The sequence below is a fragment of the Haliotis cracherodii genome, unplaced genomic scaffold (genome assembly GCF_022045235.1).
Source record: "Haliotis cracherodii isolate W230 unplaced genomic scaffold, xgHalCrac1.p SCAF_22, whole genome shotgun sequence".
Lineage (NCBI taxonomy): Eukaryota > Metazoa > Mollusca > Gastropoda > Lepetellida > Haliotidae > Haliotis > Haliotis cracherodii.
Genome location: NW_027266278.1, coordinates 8860287 through 8882856, shown reverse-complemented (window position 1 = coordinate 8882856; position 22570 = coordinate 8860287). Strand labels below are relative to the sequence as shown.

General features: G+C 38.9%; 1 protein-coding gene across 1 annotated transcript in view; it reads left to right on the top strand.

Annotated features, from left to right (window-relative positions):
* Nucleotides 1-6345, top strand: part of LOC139471205 (solute carrier family 2, facilitated glucose transporter member 1-like) — an 86325-nt gene extending 79980 nt beyond the window's left edge. Inside the window, exon 13 of the mRNA XM_071253491.1 lies at nt 675-6345. Coding sequence (XP_071109592.1) covers nt 675-881 — 207 coding nt within the window. The 3' untranslated portion in view covers nt 882-6345. The remainder of the gene's footprint in view (nt 1-674) is intronic.
* Nucleotides 6346-22570: the final 16225 nt, after the last annotated feature.

The window sequence follows — 22570 nt, the reverse complement described above, 5'->3', positions numbered from 1 at the left end:
GTCGTCTAAGGCACTGCGATTCGCTGTGCAGAGTTGCGTCCCCTGGACACGCCAGAAACCTATGATTGTGGGTTCGAATCCTGGTTCGCCCCGATTATGTTTCTAGGTTTGTCAGCACCATACACGTGCCCCTGGGTTTCACCGAAGTGGTAAACGTCTGAGACCTGCATCACTTCGGGCTTTCCTCCCACATTAAGCTGACACGCCGTGATATAACTGGAATAATGTTTAAAGTGGCGTTAAACCCAACTCACTCACACACTCATGTAGATTGGACTTGGTGTTTGGATTGTCAAATCTTCACACACAGAGGTATCATGTGGCATGGAAAGATCTTATTTTAATGACAATGTTTTAAACGGAGACTACTCTCTGGTCTACCAACAGTCCTGACAAATTTCATTCAAGTCATTCAAATGGTCAATTTGCTTTCAATTCCTATTTCATGGTGTATTCCTCTTGCAGCTGATGAACTCAATAATTACACTCAGAAAAATTTAGACAATGTTCCAAATTGGCACAAGTCAGTTATTAAGACACAAAGACCGAAAATGGAACCAAAATTGCAGAGCATGGTCTCTCGTCATTTTAAATTTTACCCTATGAACTGAACTGATTTTCCAAAAATATTTTTTCAGTAATATTTGTCCTTTTATGTTATGTGTTTGCTGCAGGATGGACTTGAGGCCTACACCTACCTGCTGTTTGTGGTCATTCTGGTCGCTGCCATCATCTTCATATTCTTCTTCGTACCTGAGACGAAGGACAAGACAATTGAAGAAATTGTTAGCTCCATCTCACTTGGTGGAAGAGCTCATGGAAAGAGAGATGGCTTGAAAATCAATGAAGATGACACTCTAATGGGCAACACGAAAGTTTGAGAATGTGAGAGTATAGATCATTGGACTATATATAGGATAGTTAGTATGTCAAACTGTAGGGAGATGAAAGGAAGAGCAAGTGTGGTTTGGGGAGGGTAAAGGAACAGCTTCAAGTTATGCTGAGAAGATTGCTGTTTCTTAAAATGTGAGAATATTGCCAGGGGTAGAAGGTTGCTGGTGGGTACAAATTAATTTGGTACATATAAATAAGCTATGTATATTTATTTGTTTGATTTTTGTTTGACTGGAAATATTTTCAAAATATAATATTTTCAAAGGGGAGCATTTTGACAGGAATCCAACTTGGTTTCTTTGTGTGTTCTGATGTTGACCCAGCTCTCTGAGAAAGTTTGTGTGTAAAATTCACATTAAATTGTCATGTGAAGTTCAGAAGGTTTGACCATGTAATGTTATGTCATGTCACGCAATTCACCAGAGCCATGTCACATCAAATTGGTTACATATTGCTGGAAAATGGCAACCAAAAGCAGACAATACTCATTGACTGAGTGTTTAGTTTTACTTGTGTACATTGTCATGCTCCTCCATTGCAACGTGTCGCATTTACAAATTGCTGTACATACAACAGTCTTCGATAGTATGGGCATTGACTTTCTGCAACAACGTCCATCCAGCTGATGACCGGAAAATTATTATTATGATTGCATTTCACTGAACCCGGGTCAGGCATTATTCATCATAGACAATATTACAGGGTATTTATGGAAGTCAGAATGACCTATCTATGGGTGTCTACTGTTTAGTCAAGCCAGGTGACAAAGGTTCCCCCTGTCTAAGCGCTTCTGCAATGAGTGCTTAAACTAGATGAGAACTGAAACTAGAAGACTTAATAAGGGACTAGTCTGGGAGCTTGATGCTTTTGGTTCAGGTGGTGTATGGGAGATTTACATGACATCTGGACATATTGTGCCTCATACTTGAAAGGGCCATTACTGGGGGATGCTTGGGTGAGTTGGTACCAGGGCTGTTACTACATGACCTGAAAAGAACTTTTTAGTGGTGGTCTCAAAATCAGGTTACTGAATTATCTCCCTTTCCTTATGATGACTCCAGCTCCTTCCCAGCGCGTGACACCTTCGTTACATTCTCGGTATAGAGAGATAGGTGCCAAGGTGAACATCGACAACTTGGCCTAAAATTGATGTCCATTCTGCTGCTGTTACTGAGCTACGGTCAGGGAGCAGGCAAACCAGAAGAGCCCATCTTCTGACATCCAGGAAGGCAGATGTTTGGAGAAGTGACCACAATCGCAAGGGCAAGATGTCACTAAGATTGCTGTTGCCTCGCTCAAAAACTGAGACCAGGTCACTTGGTCAAGATATTCACAAAACTGAGACCAGGTGACTTGGTCAAGATATTCACAAAACTGAGACCAGGGCTCCATCTTAACGCTATGATGATCTTAACCCCCATACCTTAACATAGGCCTACGATAGTCTTAGCGCTAAGATTGCATTGTGCAGAGGTCACTTGGCCAAGATGTTCACAGTTACAAGACCAGGTTGTTCATGGAGTTGGTTGTCTCGATCTAGATAACAGGAGAATCATGCGATCACAAAGAACATTGTCTTCATCTCGATAACTAACTGTGAACCAGTCACAAGGGCATGGTGTTAAACAACGGCGGTCGTCTTCTATTTGTAAGACTTGTCAACAATACCAAAGCATTTATTTAACTTTACCAAACGGAAGGCCTGATCAGTAGTTGCCATCCTTGTTCAGCGTAGGTACACCCAAGTTTCTATGGGTTACACTCGGATCCATGACAGAAAGAACTGGGATATGAAACAAGCCGTTAATTGTCAGTATATAGATCAAAATATCCTGCAATCCAGTCAATCATCGGGGGATATTTATTCACATCAAACATGAAAATCGTTTTCAGATCGTTACTATTGGGAGTATTATGTATCCAGTAGGCTACTGAATCTTAGCAACGTCATAACATCAACATGCACCGATATGTATATTTATGACCTTACATGACAGTACTCAACCTTCCTTGGTGTACTGATAACCTACATTTTTGAGGGAATATATCAAATACATTGCCTATTCAGAGTATTGTATGATGGAGTTACTGTTTTCAAATGTTATCACTGAAAAGTGTAAGAGCAGCTTTATTTTTTCTATTGCCTGTCTGTTTTTGCAGATTCTATTGAGTAAATATATTTATCTCAGATCACAAAGAATGTTTTATCTAAACTTAATACATCAGGTAATTTCTTGAACCTGTATTATTTTGGTGTACCACTGATCATGATCTCATTTTAAACTGAGAGCCTTTTGAACGATATAGACTGGTGTGAGGTTGTATTTGTGCTGCATCACCTTCAAGGTGATTCAGTATTTCAGTGTGCAATCTTTTCGGAAGAAAAATCTATTGTAGCCAGATGGCATGTTTGGATTGGTCCCTTTCTTTACCAAAGAAGTGAAACGAAGACCATATATGGAAGTTTTCGAATGTTTAAGAAATTTGTGAAAATTACAAATGCCTAAAAGCTTATAGCTTGCACTTTATAAAACTGTCAAATCATCATCTGATTTACTCAAGACACTTACTTCATCTGCGCATCAGTTTGTTTTATTAACATCCTCTATACTTTAAATCATTTTGGCCAGACAAATTCTACATTTCGTAGACAACATAATAACATGTGTCTCTGACGATTCAGGTTTGAATAGTGATCATTTACAAAGAAAAATTCAGCGTAAAGGCATATATTGTTTTGAGAATACTTGTTGATTTTATTTGTATTTGTAAAAAAACATATTTCTTTGAAATATGAAGGGCTGGAAATTCATTTTCAGCTAACTTAATTTTAATTTGTTGTTTTGTTTTAGTATGTTGAAAAAGAGCTTATTGTGATGGAGATGTTAGAAGTGTGTCTCTCGTGTACCAAATTGTTGTCATCAATGTAAATAATACAAACATGACTTTGTTGCATGTGTATGTCATGTGAAACAGTTTTTAAGTCAGAACATGAATAAATATTATAAATAATAACGTGTGTTTTAACTGAACTGAAGATAGCATGTTTCCATGTGCCTAACCTACATACTGAGAATTGAAAAATGGAAGTACTCTAAAACTTGCCTTTACATATATATTTCCCTTAAAGTATTACGATGTATGTTAAAACTTTATTTGGTAATGTTGAGATATTATCAAAGTGACCCAAAAAGTTAACTTACTTTATGATCTCTATAAATGTTCGACATGATGGTGCCTCATACCGAGTACCCAGCATACACCATTTTTATGGCCTCGGCTCCCATGATTGATCACTATGTTCGGGGGCCCATCACACTGAAAATCTTGTATACTTTATCAAGTGAAAATCTATCTTCTAGCATCATATCATATCAATTGTTCAAAGAATGTCGAAAGGTTCAAATTCCATTTGACTTTAGAATCCATCACCCTTTCTTAGATTAAACTTAGTTGAAGATGGAGACTTTTGATGAGCAATTTGTATACTCTTTTGTTGTTGCGAATTGTTTTAAGGTTTTTACACAGTCATACTTTTAGCTTACATCTGCCAAGAGTTCATCTGTCAAATTTTGTGCGAAATATATTTTAACCCAGGGAAAATAATGGTTTGGCAGGTACACAGACATGTGGTGATTTATATCATACATGTATACGAGTAATGAGGGCATTTAGATTTCACCTGTTTCATTACAGCAATTATTTGTTGCCAATTCATACCAAACTGCTTTTGTGTAACCTGTAGAAGACCTGCTTATTGTTTCTATGTATTGCGTGAGTATGGTTTTACGCCGCTTTTAGCAATATTCCAGGAATATCACGGTGGGGCACACCAGAAATGGGCTTCACACATTGTACCCATGTCGGGAATCGAACCTGGGCCTTCGGTGTGACGAGCGAACATTTTAACCACTAGGCTACTCGACTGCCCGTGTTTGTATGTAACAACATTTATGTGAATACATTTCAAATGAAAGACCGAACATCGTGCCCTTTTTGCTGCAATTTGTTGGAAAGCAGTTCCATTAAATTAATTTTTTTAGAAGACAAATCATGTGTATTGCTATCATGTGTCATGCTGTGTGTTTAAGATTGATTATTTATTCTAATTAGTTTGTGATACATGTATAAAGGTTATGTGCAGCTATTGGTATCATTAGGGGCACACCTCAAACGTTTGATTGAAAATGTCCTATGTGAACAACAAATGTTAGTTTGTAATTTTTTACGAGTTTTATTTCAAGGGTATCTTTACGTAATTTACCTTATTGTATGGTCATGTTTTATGTATCTCATCACATAGACTGAGGCAATCCATGAAACAATCTTAGTATGGCCTTATTTATTGCCAGTTTGGGTAACAGTAAATTTCAGAGGCATGCTGAATCGTGATCCAGATATCAACACTGACCTTTAGCAGTTGATAATATTTCTCATAATATTGTGAGCCACCCAATGATGATCCGATATTAGAATTGGTCTTTAGCAACCCATGCTTGTCGTAAGAGGCGACTGATGGGATTGGTGGGCAGAATTGCTGACTTGTTATTGATGCATGTCATCGTATCACAATTACGAGATTGATGCTCATGATATGAATCACGGGATTGTCTGGTCCAGACTTGATTAATTACAGACTGCCGTTATGTACTTGAGTACGGCTTTAAATCACAAAATAAGATAAGGTAATCCTAATACTGTAATTTCCCCACCATCAATCAAGAGATATGATTATTTTGGATGTTTTATCAACTTCAAATATCTAACTTTGTGATGTATTTTCATGGTGTAGTATTTGTTCAATTTCTGGCTACATCTGGTTAAATGTTGAAGGATGTATATGTTAAAACGTTCCCTGTAGCTGAAATGCTTCATATTATTGTTCTAGTGAGGCTGTAGTGGACCTAGACTAAATGTAGCTTGTGTAGCTGCATACTGGTCAGTGCAGGCCCTTAACATGGATGATTATGGCTGTGTCATAACACCAGAATGCTTGTTCATATTATTCCCAATAAGATGTAAATATACATAATATGGGCCAAGTGACCTACCACGGTAGCCCTGAACATGTGTTTATGTCTTCAGTGCTATTGTACCCCCCAACAAAAAAGAAAAAAAAGAAAAAAGGTGTATGTTGTGGTTTGCAACTCAAAACCTATTGCTTGTTCACGGGCCTCTAGCACAAAGCGCTCAGCACTATTATTGTAAATCTATGTTAAAGCATGTGAGTAGCGATAAGAGCTGTTTGTGCTAGTGGACCAAGGGCCATGTATATGACAGCCTAGAGATGTGGATTTTCAACAGACTTGCCCTTGATCTTTCTCAAATGTACCCCATTTTGTGAGGTTGTTTTGACTGCTTTATGTAGATGCATGGTGTTTTAAAGGTTTTGTTATATGGTTTTCGATGTTAAGTTGTTTTATTAAATTGTAAATAAATGGATCTGACGTATATCTTTATCTTTTCCCTCTCATCCAGAACATCCATGAATATTTCGTTTAGAAGAAATAATGTTTTTGAAGAATCAGTAAAGTCAACACTTTTCAGGGGGCTTTTTTTGTTTCCAGACGAATAAGAAGAGATGTTTTATATTAAGTGACACATCTTCTTTTTCCCCACAATACATCAACAATCCCATTTTGTGCTGATATCATATTTCATCTTAAAGTGAAGCAAAATTTATTTCCTTTGTCAGGGTTCTTTCCCCCTGGAAAATCCATGGCTTCTTGGTCGAGGACTCTCTCTTAAACAGGTTTAAAATGGGCCAAATTTAGAAGGCTAATGAGGGTGTCAAATGTCTGGTGAGTTCAAAATGTTGTTGATAATATTTTAGTAATTCATAAGTTTAAAAAAATAAGCCTTCACTTTGCATATTGGAAGGGAAACCCATGGTTACCCAGTACTTGTTTTTCAAAAGTGTTCTGTCTTTGGACTAATGATTTTATAAGACCAAGTAATTAATTTAGTGGGACTCAAATGAATATTAGTTGCATTTACCTTGAGCTTGAACTCAGTAACTGTTGCTTGAATCAAGTGTAAAAAATGTAGCTTACTATTAAGCTCATATACGATGTCTCTTTTACTGAAAAGGTAAAACACCAATCAATTATACCAAGTGAGAATTCGCTTTTAGGCTTCAGGTTTGTTGTTGATAGTTGTGAGATATGTAGCATGTCCTTATGGTATGTATCATCAGTATGCATGTACAGGTTTAGCATAAGGCCAGATATATTTTATTTTCTAGCACGTAGTTAAATAAATTGTAATTTTAGAAACAAATATTTAGTACCCCCCTTCTAAAGAAAACACTAAAAACAAACACACCCTTCAATGATTACATATTTTTTTGTATTTTATTAATCAAAATTTGGTTTAGGCTAATCAATAAAACAAGCGGGCCTCAGATTGTTTTCTAGATACATGTAGTATGTTGGTGTAAGACTGCAGTGTACTGTTCATGTTTAGTAGGAGCCAGTGTTACCAATGTTGCTGTAGAGTACCAATGATGGATTATATATTATATTACACATACACAAGATTGTTGATACCCTCAAACTGTGATGTTAGTTGCTGTTATGTTGTGTTGATCTCCGGTAAGGGACAGTCCATTTAGTAGTGTGGGGGTGCCTGGGATACTGCTTCAAAACATTAAGGTTTTTCTCAGAAAAAGATCAGCCAAACAATTTTGATCTTCCCGAGGCAAGGGAGATAACTAACATAAAAGACCAGTATCCACTTTTAGAGCCAGTTAACTCCCGTGCCTCGGAAAGATGAACAATTTCATTTTCTTAACAACAAAGTGTTTTTTTCAGAATGCGCTGTCCATATTTATTTTTGTGTGTAAAACTTTATAATGTTTCTCAGCCCCCCTTGCCGGATAATCAGATGGTCAGTCCCTTATGTTGCAAAGAAACCTAATAAAGTGAAAATAAAGGAAAAATGGCTTTTTTTTTTCACTGAAAATATATGGCAGTAACTGCTGGTAACCAACCTCTACAGAAACAATACAGTTGCCATGCAACTGCTGGTTTGGCGGCGAGGAAGTGAGGGATTGTAAGATAGCCATGTACTTTAGATTAATTATCTGAGTTTCAATCCCCACAAGTTCAACTTAGTAAAGGATCCTGGTCAGACATGTTACCCAATGCATCTTGCTTCGGAGGAGTCTACACTTAAATTAGAATTGGGCGATAACTTTGTGTTAACCCTGGTATTGGATTGTTGTTCATGCTATCCTGAAAACCACGTGTTTTCTTGGACAGTACTTGATTATGTAATTGTGAGTGAGTGAGTTGAGTTACTTTGAACAGTATTTCAGCTTGCTGGTTTGATGAGGGGCGAAAGTCCACGTTGAAGTCTCAAGTCAACTTATGGGCTGTAGACCTGGTTCTCTGTTAACTATGTTTTGGTGACTTAATTTTTGTACCAAAATAATACCGTATGCGACGTAATAAGCGCCCCGCTCAAATAAGCTCCCACGGCGATATTTGCTAATATATTGGCCAATGAACAATCCTAATTAACACATTATCAATGTACACAAGACTTATTTATTCGCGTATTATACGCACTCATGTGTTATATGCACACTTAAATATGGGCAACTAAATTCTGGAAAAAATATATCTGTCGTACATAAACATTTCAGGCTGTCAGCATAAACCACAAAATTTATCTTATAACTCTATTTTTTTCACTAAAATAATATTCTGATAAGAGCCCCCTATTTCCAATTTTGAGAGCGCCCTGAGCGCTTATTACGTCGGATACGGTAATCATTGTTCGGATAGATTGACACCCTTGCACTGTATCTGCTGTCTGCAGGTCCAGGAAGCACGAATCACCAATTATGTAAGTGGTTAAACTCTGTTTGAACTTTGGTCTGTTAACACCACATATGCCATACACGTCAGTGAGCACAATTCTATGACTGGCAAATTGTCTGTCTGAAAGGCTGTTGTATAGCTGAAATGCTGTTCAAAGCGGCGTCAGCCCAAATCACCCAGAAACGTGCACACACAGGCCGAACTGAAATCCCTGATCATGTGCACTTAGGCACCTTAGTCCTATCGTCCTTGCCAAACTACCCAATGGTTAAGGTATCCTGGAGACTAGCGGAAATTTGCGCTTTTTAACGGTTTTGTATATGTTATCATTATAAGGACTATTTGGCTAAACCTGTCGGTTACTATCGCTGCAACATGCGTGGATGGATTACCTCCCCTGTGTTCCGGTTTATTGATCGCGACATGCCCACGCTCGCAACACGTTCAACTTTCCTGCATATGCAGGCCGTCGTGCTTCAGTAGGTAAGTGGAAATCCGACTGTCCCGGCCTCACGTGCACTGGACAGAAACCCTGCATAAAAAAACAAGAACATAATTGAGGTTTGGTGAAATAATGATGTCTTATTTTGTCATATTTTGTGATGGCCCTCCTACTACAGTCTTTCCATGACCTCCCTGAAATGACAAATGCCCCCCCCCCCCCCCCCCCCCCCCCCCCGCCCCCCACCACGCGCGCGCGCACACACACACACACACACACACACCACACCACATCCCGTAATGAATTAATAAATGAGCCGTCCCTTAATAATATTTTTTTTATGTAGATTTTTACTTTATGCTCTGATTCCGGGCGAAATTAGTTTGTGTATATACTATGGGGAACAGGTAGAGATTTGCTCGGCTCGGTTTATTTGAACTCGGCTGGAGAGCATTCCACTGTCCGGATGATTGGCAGATGGCTCTAGCTGGGCTAGCAGACGACACACTATTCTAAGATGCATTGATAAAGACAACACTTGAAAGCTTACTTCTAAGCATAAGGGCTATACATTGTATTAAGACTTTATGTCTCTGTTACAATTTTTCAAAATAATGCAGATTAATTAATACAAATTTAATAATACAAACTAATTATAAATTTGTGCATGTTGTAATATCCTACAGAATTAAGAATCGTATTAACAATGCCAATGTTAGAAAAAATCTCCATAAACTCCCTACCCCTCTCTATGAAATAATTAGCAAACTGTTATTTGTAATAATCTGAAGGTATAATAATGACAGTAATATCATAATTAAGTTTATATTACTAATCCTAAACTGAAGTAGTCCTTCGACACTATACATTCTAGGAAGAAACATATGAATCTATTTTTTTAACATACTGTAACATTTCATTATAAATAATTATTTTGCAACCAATACTGGAAACAGTGGAGTACACCAAGTACCTCATAATTACATCTACTTGGGACACTGGTTACTACTCCCAGCAGAGACCTGTAAAGGTCTTCAGCAAACCATGCTTACCGTAAAAGGCGACTATGCTTGTCGCAAGAGGCGACAAATGGGATCGGTGGTCAGGCTCGCTAACTTAGTTGATGCATGTCATCGTATCCCAATTGCGTGGATCGATGCTCATGATGTCAATCACTGGATTGTCTGGCCCAGACTCGATTATTTACAGACCGCCGCCATATAGCTGGAATATTGCTGAGTGCGGCGTTACACAACAAACAAACAAACAAAACTTCCCGTAGAGAGAAGATTCACCTAAATGACAAGTAAAAGTGTCACATTGTCAAGCACATTTCCATTCAATGCACGTACATGTTGCTCTTTCATGTTTTATTTCCCGATAAACTTTCCTGCTTTTGACTTCATAGACGTTAGGTAAACAGTTGAAGTTAATTTTTGAAGATAACAAATGATATTTTTAATCGAATTTTCATCCAGCCAAGCACCTCATGGAATTCTAAGTCTACAGCCTTGGTATTTTCGTTTGCTGGTTAGCTTTTACTGATCAAAGACAGGGCTGGTCGCATTGTTTTAATGACGTATTTTAGACCAGTGGTCTACATTCGCATTAGTCTGGAGACAAAGTTCATGATTTGTAGTATTCTAGAAGAATATTTAATGTAGGATCAGTGAGTGAGTGAGTGAGTTGGGTTTAACGCCGCTTTTAACAGTATTCCAGTCATATCGCGGCGTGTCAGCTTAATGTGGGAGGAAAGCCCGAAGTGATGCAGGTTTTAGACGTTTACCACTTCGGTGAAACCCACGAGCACGGATATGGTGCTCACAAACCTAGAAACATAATTGGGGCGAACCGGGATTCGAACCCACAATCATAGGTTTCTGGCGTGCCCAAGGGACGCAACTCTGCACAGCGAATCGCGGCGCCTTAGACGACTGGGCCACCCGTACCCCCTAATGTAGGATCAACCGCATGGGGGAGTAGGACTGAAGGGGGCGTTGTCGTCACGGGTACTCCCGATATGTACCCCAGGTACGTTTCAGTATACGGAAATGTACCCTAGCCCAAACCAGAGCCTTCAGTGGGAGTAGAAGGAATTATTATAAGTATTTTATGATAACATGCCAGCTCAAAAATACTTTGATCCATTCTTATAGTATCCCAAAAGAAGTAATGATATATTAAGATGACATAAAACTGAATTATATTTGCTGTTTACATATAACAGTTTGTTACGTTGTTTAAAAAATGTTTCAAAGTTATAGCTTTCTCATTCTCAATATGCTAGGCACAACATAGCTGGAGAGAGCTATCCCTTACCAGTAACCAAATGGCTTCTTGTGGGGACAGTCTGGGCACGGCCGGATCGTGGGAAAACTTCTGAGGCTGAGGGCAATAAGCTGATGGTACAGGTAGATAAGAGAGATCATTTTACAAGGGCAAATCCTAATAATCTGAAGTATATAATCCATTGTTAGTTCGCTAGTATATATAAAAGGGTCAGAACCAAAAGGGGCCTAATACCCAAATTTTGTGATTGGGTGTCAACCATCGGAATGGAAACAGTGCGGTCCTTTCAATATAATAATACAGATGTCATGGCCAAATTCACTTCCTAATTGGCCCCAAATAAGCATTAAAGTTAGAATGTCAGGAAAAAGGGCCAAGTGGCCACGAGGTACCTTATGGTCCTCGTTTTAAAAGCAGTAGTAGCACTAGGCCTTTTTATTTTAACATGCAGCCAAAATGGGTGGCGTACAAGTCATATATCAAAGCTTTACAGGAATAGTTCGACAATCTGTTTAGCAATTTGATGACATTAACACAGTTTAATGCGATGCTACACATGAACCATATGATAATGCTTGGTCACTCTTAAAACTTGACGGGGAATGGATGGCCCAGTCGTATATGGCGCCGCGATTCTCTGTGCAGAGTTGCGTCCCTTCGGGCCCGCCAGAAACCTATGATTGTGGAGTTCCAACACACGAGACCTACTTATCATGTGAAGTGGTGCGTCACAAACGGAGCTGAAACATTAGAGACCAACTGATTTTATGAAGTGGTGCGTCAATATTGGAGCTGAAACATTAGGGACCAACTCATTGTATGAAGAGGCGCATCACAACTGGAGCTGAAACATTAGAGACCAACTCATTGTATGTAGTGACGCGTCCCAATTGGAGCTGAAACATAAGAGACGAACTCATTTTATGAAGTGGCGCGTCCCAACTGGAGCTGAAACATGAGAGACCAACTCATTGTATGAAGAGGCGCATCACAATGGGAGCTACAACACTAGAGATCAGACAGGAGTTGTACAAAGCGACATTAGCGCTAAGGTGATCGTAACTCCCATGCAATAACATAGACTTACGACAGTGTAAGGGCTAAGGTTGATTTGTACAACGGCAGCATGGTCAAATGGCGCTTCTCTTCAATGGTTCTGAAACATTGAAAGACCGAATCATCAAAATTGGATTTTGCACGTCTAAACTGGATCGAAAACAAAAAAATCTAAATCATCGTTACTGGAGGTGGTACATTTCAGTATAGACTGTAGTCGTGGTTTTGTTTTCGAATTGATCCTTGGGTAGGGATACGCAAATCCTTATAAAATTTAACAAAAGGTACTTGCCGGAACGGGTTTGCACAACCCGAAATCTTTGCATTGACTATTGTGCTAAATAATGGCCAAACGGAGTCAATGTATCTGCTCTTTTGAACCTGAAGCTGTGAGCTTTTTAATATCTATTAGTAAATGTTCTATATAGAACCGACTTCCAGACGACCTCAGCTTCCACTACAACTGCCTTTCTACGGTAACTGGGGTATCATTGGGTGTGGACAGCACCCGCAACTCATTCTTACACTTCACCATGGATGCGGAAGGTTATACTTTCTCCACTACTCGGAACATTCGGACCAGCAAAATACACCCCTATATCTACTGACCACATTCTTCACAGAGAAAGTCCAGCATACCATGGCTTTCTCAGAATGGAGCCCACGTGACCACGGACAGTTGCGATGTGTAACCCATGTCCAGGCACCTTGGTCGTCTAGGTATAACCTTCAACTGTAGAAGGACATGTTTACATTTAGTAAAGGTCACTGTGACTATAGAAACTATTTGGAGTTCAAGTAGCGCCGAGCTTAAACCATAATATTGAAAAAATGATTCTGTCTGGAAAAATAATCTGCTTCGTCTATGTCATGCGTCTCAACTGGATATGAATCATAAAAGTCAGTTCATAACAGTAGGATGTGATGCATCACAACTGGATCTGAAACATTAGAGACCAACTCATCATATGAAGTGACACGTCACAACTGCAACTGAAACATTAGAGACCAACTCATTATATGAAGTGGTGCATCATAACTGAAGCTGAAACATTAGGGACTAACTCATTGTATGAAGTGGTGCGTCACAATTGGAGCTGAAACATTTGAGACCAATTCATAATTTGTAGTGCGCCTCACAACTGGAGCTGAAACATTAGAGACCAACTCACTATATGAAGTGGTGAGTCAATATTGGAGCTGAAACATTAAGGACTAACTCATTATATGAAGTGGTGCTTACAACTTGAGCTGAAACATTTGAGACCAATTCATTATTTGAAGTGGTGCGTCACAATTAGAGCTGAAACATAAGAGACCAACTCACTATATGAAGCAGTGCTTACAACTAGAGCTGAAACATTAGAGACCGACTCATATGTAGTGGTGAGTCAATATTGGAGCTGAAACATTAGGGACTAACTCATTATATGAAGTTGCTTACAACTGGAGCTGAAACATTTGAGACCAATTCATAATTTGAAGTGGCCAAATCACAACTGGAGCTGAAACATTAGGGGCCAACTCATTGTATGTATTGGTGCTCACAAATGGAGCTGAAACATTTGAAATCAGCTCATTATTTGAAGTGGTTCGTCACAATTGGAGCTGAGACAAAAGAGACAAATTCATTATATGAAGCAGTGCTTACAACTGGAGCTGAAACATTAGAGACCAACTCATTATATGAAGTGGTGAGTCAATATTGGAGCTGAAACATTAGGGACTAACTCATTATATGAAGTTATTAACACCTGGAGCTGAAACATTTGAGACCAATTCATAATTTGAAGTGCGCATCACAACTGGAGCTGAAACATTAGGGACCAACTCATTGTATGTAGTGGTGCTCACAAATGGAGCTGAAACGTTTGAGATCAGCTCATTATTTGAAGTGGTGCGTCACAATTGGAGCTGAAACAAAAGAGACCAACTCACTATATGAAGCAGTGCTTACAACTGGATCTGAAACATTAGAGACCAACTGATTATATGAAGTGGTGAGTCAATATTGGAGCTGAAACATTAGGGACTAACTCATTATATGAAGTTGCTTACAACTGGAGCTGAAACATTTGAGACCAATTCATAATTTGAAGTGGTGCGTCACAATTGGAGCTGAAACAAAAGAGACAAATTCATTATATGAAGCAGTGCTTACAACTGGAGCTGAAACATTAGAGACCAACTCATTATATGAAGTGGTGAGTCAATATTGGAGCTGAAACATTAGGGACTAACTCATTATATGAAGTGTTGCTTACAACTGGAGCTGAAACATTTGAGACCAATTCATAATTTGAAGTGCGCATCACAACTGGAGCTGAAACATTAGAGACCAACTCATTATGTAAAGTGGCACATCACAACTGGAGCTGAAACATTAGAGACCAACTGATTGTATGTAGTGACGCGTCACAATTGGAGCTGAAACATAAGAGACGAACTCATTTTATGAAGTGGCGCGTCCCAACTGGAGCTGAAACATGAGAGACCAACTCATTGTATGAAGAGGCGCATCACAATGGGAGCTACAACACTAGAGATCAGACAGGAGTTGTACAAAGCGACATTAGCGCTAAGGTGATCGTAACTCCCATGCAATAACATAGACTTACGACAGTGTAAGGGCTAAGGTTGATTTGTACAACGGCAGCATGGTCAAATGGCGCTTCTCCAATGGTTCTGAAACATTGAAAGACCGAATCATTAAAATTGGATTTTGCACGTCTAAACTGGATCGAAAACATAAAAAATCTAAATCATCGTTACTGGAGGTGGTACATTTCAGTATAGACTATAGTCGTGGTTTTGTTATCGAATTGATCCTTGGGTAGGGATACGCAAATCCTTATAAAATTTAACAAAAGGTACTTGCTGGAACGGGTTTGCACAACAGAGTTCCACAACCCGAAATCTTTGCATTGACTATTGTGCTAAATAATGGCCAAACGGAGTCAATGTATCTGCTCTTTTGAACCTGAAGCTGAGAGCTTTTTAATATCTATTAGTAAATGTTCTATATAGAACCGACTTCCAGACGACCTCAGCTTCCACTACAACTGCCTTTCTACGGTAACTGGGGTATCATTGGGTGTGGACAGCACCCGCAACTCATTCTTACACTTCACCATGGATGCGGAAGGTTATACTTTCTCCACTACTCGGAACATTCGGACCAGCAAAATACACCCCTATATCTACTGACCACATTCTTCACAGAGAAAGTCCAGCATACCATGGCTTTCTCAGAATGGAGCCCACGTGACCACGGACAGTTGCAATGTGTAACCCATGTCCAGGCACCTTGGTCGTCTAGGTATAACCTTCAACTGTAGAAGGACATGTTTACATTTAGTAAAGGTCACTGTGACTATAGAAACTATTTGGAGTTCAAGTAGCGCCGAGCTTAAACCATAATATTGAAAAAATGATTCTGTCTGGAAAAATAATCTGCTTCGTCTATGTCATGCGTCTCAACTGGATATGAATCCTAAAAAGTCAGTTCATAACAGTAGGATGTGGTGCATCACAACTGGATCTGAAACATTAGAGACCAACTCATCATATGAAGTGACACGTCACAACTGCAACTGAAACATTAGAGACCAACTCATTATATGAAGTGACACGTCACAACTGCAACTGAAACATTAGAGACCAACTCATCATATGAAGTGACACGTCACAACTGCAACTGAAACATTAGAGACCAACTCATTATATGAAGTGACACGTCACAACTGCAACTGAAACATTAGAAACCAACTCATCATATGAAGTGACACGTCACAACTGCAACTGAAACATTAGAGACCAACTCATCATATGAAGTGACACGTCACAACTGCAACTGAAACATTAGAGACCAACTCATCATATGAATGGACACGTCACAACTGCAACTGAAACATTAGAGACCAACTCATCATATGAAGTGACACGTCACAACTGGATCTGAAACATTAGAGACCAACTCATCATATGAAGTGACACGTCATAACTGCAACTGAAACATTAGAAACTCATCATATGAAGTGACACGTCACAACTGCAACTCATTGTATGAAGTGGTGCTTACAATTTGAGCTGAAACATTTGAGACCAACTTACTATATGAAGTGGTGAGTCAATATTGGAGCTGAAACATTAGGGACTAACTCATTATATGAAGTTGCTTACAACTGGAGCTGAAACATTTGAGACCAATTCATAATTTGAAGTGGTGCGTCACAATTGGAGCTGAAACAAAAGAGACAAATTCATTATATGAAGCAGTGCTTACAACTGGAGCTGAAACATTAGAGACCAACTCATTATATGAAGTGGTGAGTCAATATTGGAGCTGAAACATTAGGGACTAACTCATCATATGAAGTGGTGCTTACAACTTGAGCTGAAACATTTGAGACCAATTCATTATTTGAAGTGGTGCGACACAATTAGAGCTGAAACATAAGAGACCAACTCACCATATGAAGCAGTGCTTACAACTGGAGCTGAAACATTAGAGACCAACTCATTATATGAAGTGACGCGTCACAATTGGATCTTGTTCGTCTATGTCATGCGTCTCAACTAGATATGAATCCTAAAAAATCAGTTCATAACAGTAGGATGTGGTGCATCACAACTGGATCTGAAACATTAGAGACCAACTCATCATATGAAGTGACACGTCATAACTGCAACTGAAACATTAGAGACCAATTCAATATATGAAGTGGTGCGTCAATATTGGAGCTGTAACATAAGAGACCTACTGATTATATGAAATGACACGTCACAACTGCAACTGAAACATTCGAGACCAACTCATTATATGAAGTAGTGCTTACAACTGGAGCTGAAACATTAGGGACCAACTCATTGTATGAAATGGCGTGTCACAACTGGTGCTGAAACATTAGAGACCAATTCAATATAAGAAGTGGTGCGTCAATATTGGAGCTGTAACATAAGAGACCTACTGATTATATGAAATGACACGTCACAACTGCAACTGAAACATTCGAGACCCACTCATTATATGAAGTAGTGCTTACAACTGGAGCTGAAACATTAGAGACAAACTCATTGTATGAAGTGGTGCTCACAACTAGAGCTGACACATTAGAGACCAACTAATTGTTTGAAGTGGCGCATAGCAACTGGAGCTGTCACATTAAAAATCAACTCATGATATGAAGTGGTGCATCGCAACTGGAGATGAAACATAAGAGACCAACTCATTATATGAAGTGGCGCGTCACAACTGGTGCTGAATCATATGAGACCAACTGATAATGTGTAGTGACACATCACAACGGTAGGTGAAGCATTAGAGACCAACACATTTAATACACAGCAATATTCCAGATATATGACCGCAGTCTGTAAATAATCGAGTTTGGACCAGACAATCGAGTGATTGACATCATGAGCACCGATCCACGCAATTGGGATACGATGACATGCATGAGCTTGACCACCCGATCCCGTGAGAAAAAGAGTAATGCTTGAGTCAAGGTGACATATTTCCAAACTTAATTGGAAGGTCTGCTAGCGCTCTTACCTGGCGTTGCATTGTTTCCTCTGCTGCTGCTTACTTGGCTGTCTGCTGACTGTCTTGGACGAAAGGAACTGAAGTAGGGACACCATGTCCTGTACACTCTAAACCTAAGTGTTCTACTTACACTAGACAGAACACATGGATGTAACACTTTTAGAACGCGTCCATGTGTTCTAAAGATATTCTGAAAGTTGATGTTCTCAACCCAGAACAGGAGTGTTCTACAAACATATTTAGAACGTTTCAACGTGTTCTGACGATTTAACACTTTTCGAACAATGTAAAGTGTTCTAGACCGAGATTCAGAACTCTATGGGTTTCAAGGGGTAGAATTCAAACCATAGCCACGCACCCATGCAAATTCTCTGGCATAAAACCACACGTACGAAACCATAAATTCTTTATTATCTTTGTCATGATCATGTGGATATTCAAGTCACATAAATATGTGTGTGTGTGAGTTCTTCATGAAACATTACAAGCTGTCGTGTAGCATTGTGAAGCAACCGATCCATACTTAAGATTAAATGACCATTGCATGCTTCAGGAAACTTCATGTCAATTATGACTCCGCAACATCATATATTCATCAAACCCGTACATATTATATTCGATATTATTCTAACAAATGTTCATCAGTAAACGCAAGATTACTGTGACAATCACATCTGTTTCATTATTTACAGGTTGCAAAATGTTTTGCCAAAAATGTCATTTACTGACAAAGTAACTTACTTGGATAAGGACTACAGCAAAATATACACAAGTACCTTCTTAATTGACAACGTGAAACTGTTTCTTTAAACTATTTCCAAAAAGAGACAAAAGAATGTCCTGTATCTCAGCATATCATTTTATCGCCAAAATACTACACAATTTTAGGTAAGAATTAGATATGAAACGAAAGTATTCCTAGATGGATACTTGCCACAGATACTCCTCAGATGATAAGAAATTGTAGCGCCAAATAAATGCGACGTGCTACGTCACGTCATTGTTCTCACATAACGAATGTGGTTCACAGGACATGGGCACTTTGAATGCTAGTTAGAAAAACAGAACCCCAATGGTCTGTTAGTTGAACACGAGGAAAGAACGCATGTGTTCAGCAAATAGGCCGTATATGTTCCATAGCACACATAAATGCTCCAGGTAGCCAACAGAATGCAGGCAGGTTATTTCCATCATTATGTATAACCAATGAGTTGTATTTCAATAACGTTTCTTGTTATATTTAGTCAGGCTACATATGATGTATTATTAGCACAAAGTTTATAAACAATTTATTATTCATCAAATTCAAAATATTTCCTTTCTTATACACATTTTCTGTTTTACCAATCTGTCAGCCTCTCTCCGAAATTCCGAAAACACAAATATATGGTCGAATTTAAATTTATCTTACACTATTCAGCACATTATCTCTGCTAATGTGCATAGACTTCTCCCAGCAGAGGAGACACGCGTTCTACAACAGATCATAGACGTTCAGCAATAGGACACGTGTTGTCGGAAACAGAACATTCGTATTCTAGACGCATCCAGTGTTCTATATTAGAACACATAGATTAAGAGTGTAGCATGGCACCTAGAACACTTGTGAGGGAATACACAAGCCCGCCGCATGCATCTAGACCGGTTGAAATCCCAACATACGAAGCTGTCCTTGTTGTTGACGTTGTTAGCTTTGTTGGGGAAGGCCTGACGGGATTTACCTGCTTACCTGGTAACATTAAACGCAGCCAGAGGTCCCCGTCCGTAACTTCCCAAGACCGGGTCGGGTCACGAGCCATCTTTGTGCGAAAATGGTAGTCATACAACGGCCAGGAGTCACCACCATACCTGATATCCGATCCCCGGGTAGTTTCGACATAGGACAGTCGCTACTGTACCCGTTCCCGATGTTTGGTAACGTATATTCCCCTGACGATGTGAAAAGTCGTCGTCCACGCACTTACGCTGAGATATGTTTGTGCTTGTGATTAAAATGGTTAAAATATAACCTAGCCTGAACTGTTCGATACTAACCTCAACGGAATTTGATCATCAAGCGGTTGGTTATCTGACGTCAACAGTGAACGGAAATCGACATGCTCACCATTAATGATCTTTTGTCGAAGGGCGTCGTTGCCCTCTTGGTGCGACAGGACCATATATGGTCACTGCTACGGATTGCGCAATATGGCGAGATTAATAAAGTGGTTACCGCGCGTCTTCATGCGAATGACGGCAATTTAACCCATGTCACATACACGTAACTATTATTATAACAGACAGCCAATTTGAAAAAGAAATATATCAAACTGACCAGAAAGATTTACTGTTCCCCACTGTACAGTAGACTACAAACTTTTAGTCCGCAGCGGAAGTTATCGACTGTCTCATGGCGATTTATCACGGCGCTAGAGATGAAACGACAGTGCAGATTGTCTTTCTTATGATGCTTATTGACAGTTAACATGCAAACCTAAGATATGGAATGCTAGTTATGATCGTTTATATTACGGTCGTATAGTGTATGTATATGGACAGCAAGTCCATGATCAAAACGTAATGATTGAATGACCGCTTGGTGATCGGCAGGACACGTTCGCATCCTAGCAGTTCCGCGATTTCTTGCCTACCAGTTGTCCTACATGCTCGCCCGTTTCTACAAATAACTGCCGTTTTTCATGTGTTATTGCTCAAACTACCTGGCCGTGTTAATTAATTGCCCTAACCGTTTTACATTTTGTCGCAAAAGGCCACGACATCGACCGTTAGTCGACGCTATATTATAAACAAATTGTGTCAAGGTCGGTTTCACATGTGGTAACTCGGCCCTCGTTTCTGTCGTCGGTACACGCGACACAAACATAAATCAACTATACAATACATCGACATAACTTCTAAAATGATGACAGCAATACCTTTTTTGCATTTGAGTTAACCGCTTATGGATACGATGTGCTGTAAAGTTCGATTTCGATTTGTTTTTCTACAGATGTAGACTGTATACTCTCGATTGACGTATGATAAACTGTTGCAAGTCTTCAACTCTTATTTGATATGTTATCTGAAAAGTCAGCAGTGAGTAAACGCTTTATTTATTTTCGTTCAATGACGTGACAATCTTCAATGTTATTTGTGTAGGCCAAATAGACGGTCGGTGATTTCCCGCCGCTGTGATTTTGACCTCGCGTGTTGTGACGTGGATGACGTCAAGTCAAACAACTGATCTAATGTTGTAGTCGTATAATGGATACACGTGGTTTCAGTTTTTAAATGATAATATATTCTCTTTGAGTAGACTAGTACATCACGAATGGGAAGATTACCACGGTGACCTACGAGTGAATGAGACCGTTTATCACTATACTAACACCGTTAAAATATTTGGGGCCGTTTTCTAATTTTGGTATGTTGACGTATGTGCTTTTCATATCTGATTAAAGGTTTGATATTCCAAGAAAACAATGTGCATTTAGATGAGTAAATGAATGGAATGTTTTACAGTGAGAAAGCTGTCAAAATTGACCCAATATTAAACAACCTTTTTTGTTTGCCTCAGAATTTCTCATGGTTCAATTTATAACAAACAGTAAATATAATGAGCGATCTTTTTGTTGAAAAGGGCAATAACTTTTCTTTTGAAATGATATATAAACGACGGTCCAACCTGTCGCTTCCGGTCTGGTTTTCGGATCTATGCGCTGCGACAACTTGTAACATGAAGAGACGAAGCAAGCTAAAGCGTTACCCGGTTGCACCTTCAATTAAAACTGTCGTTTACAACTGAATATATTTAACTAGCACATACTTTGTAGTGATTAGTAGTTTAGAATATCAACATTTGTTGAGTCTTTAACTAAAAGACGAATTGTCACGATGGAAGATAGCTAGGAAATCGCCACGGTATTTTCAACGTCAATAAACGGCGAGGCATTCTGTCAGTCTGGGCTAACATATATGGCATCGATGAAATAATGGAAACACATTTTATTCATCAACCTTTGTGTTACTTCCCACGACAATTCCAAGCATTCAAGCATACTAATCTTAAATGATTAAAATACTACCATGGACTTCAATGGAATGAAATTGGAGATAAGCCTACATTTGCATCACACATCTTTGACAGTCCTTCACAACTGATAAAGAAATAACATTCAGAATAAAACAACTGATTTTAAATGTTACTTTTATGTCAAAATTAAAGTTACACCTGACTTCTATTTTTTCTAATTCTGACGTTTATTTTAGAAAATTAATATGCCAAATGGAAATCTACCATGCATCTATCAAGCAATAAGACTTATTTAAGAAAATTAATATGCCAAATGGAAATCTACCATGCATCTATCCAGCAATCAGTTGCAATTGATAAACATACCAGTTATTATACACTTTGAAATAAGAGGTTTATTCTGCCCCTTTCAAAATGTGACCCACCATAAGTGGTCATCACACGTGTTAATTCATTGATCCATCATTTCTTACAGAATTCTGATAATCATGCTCTTAAAATAGTGG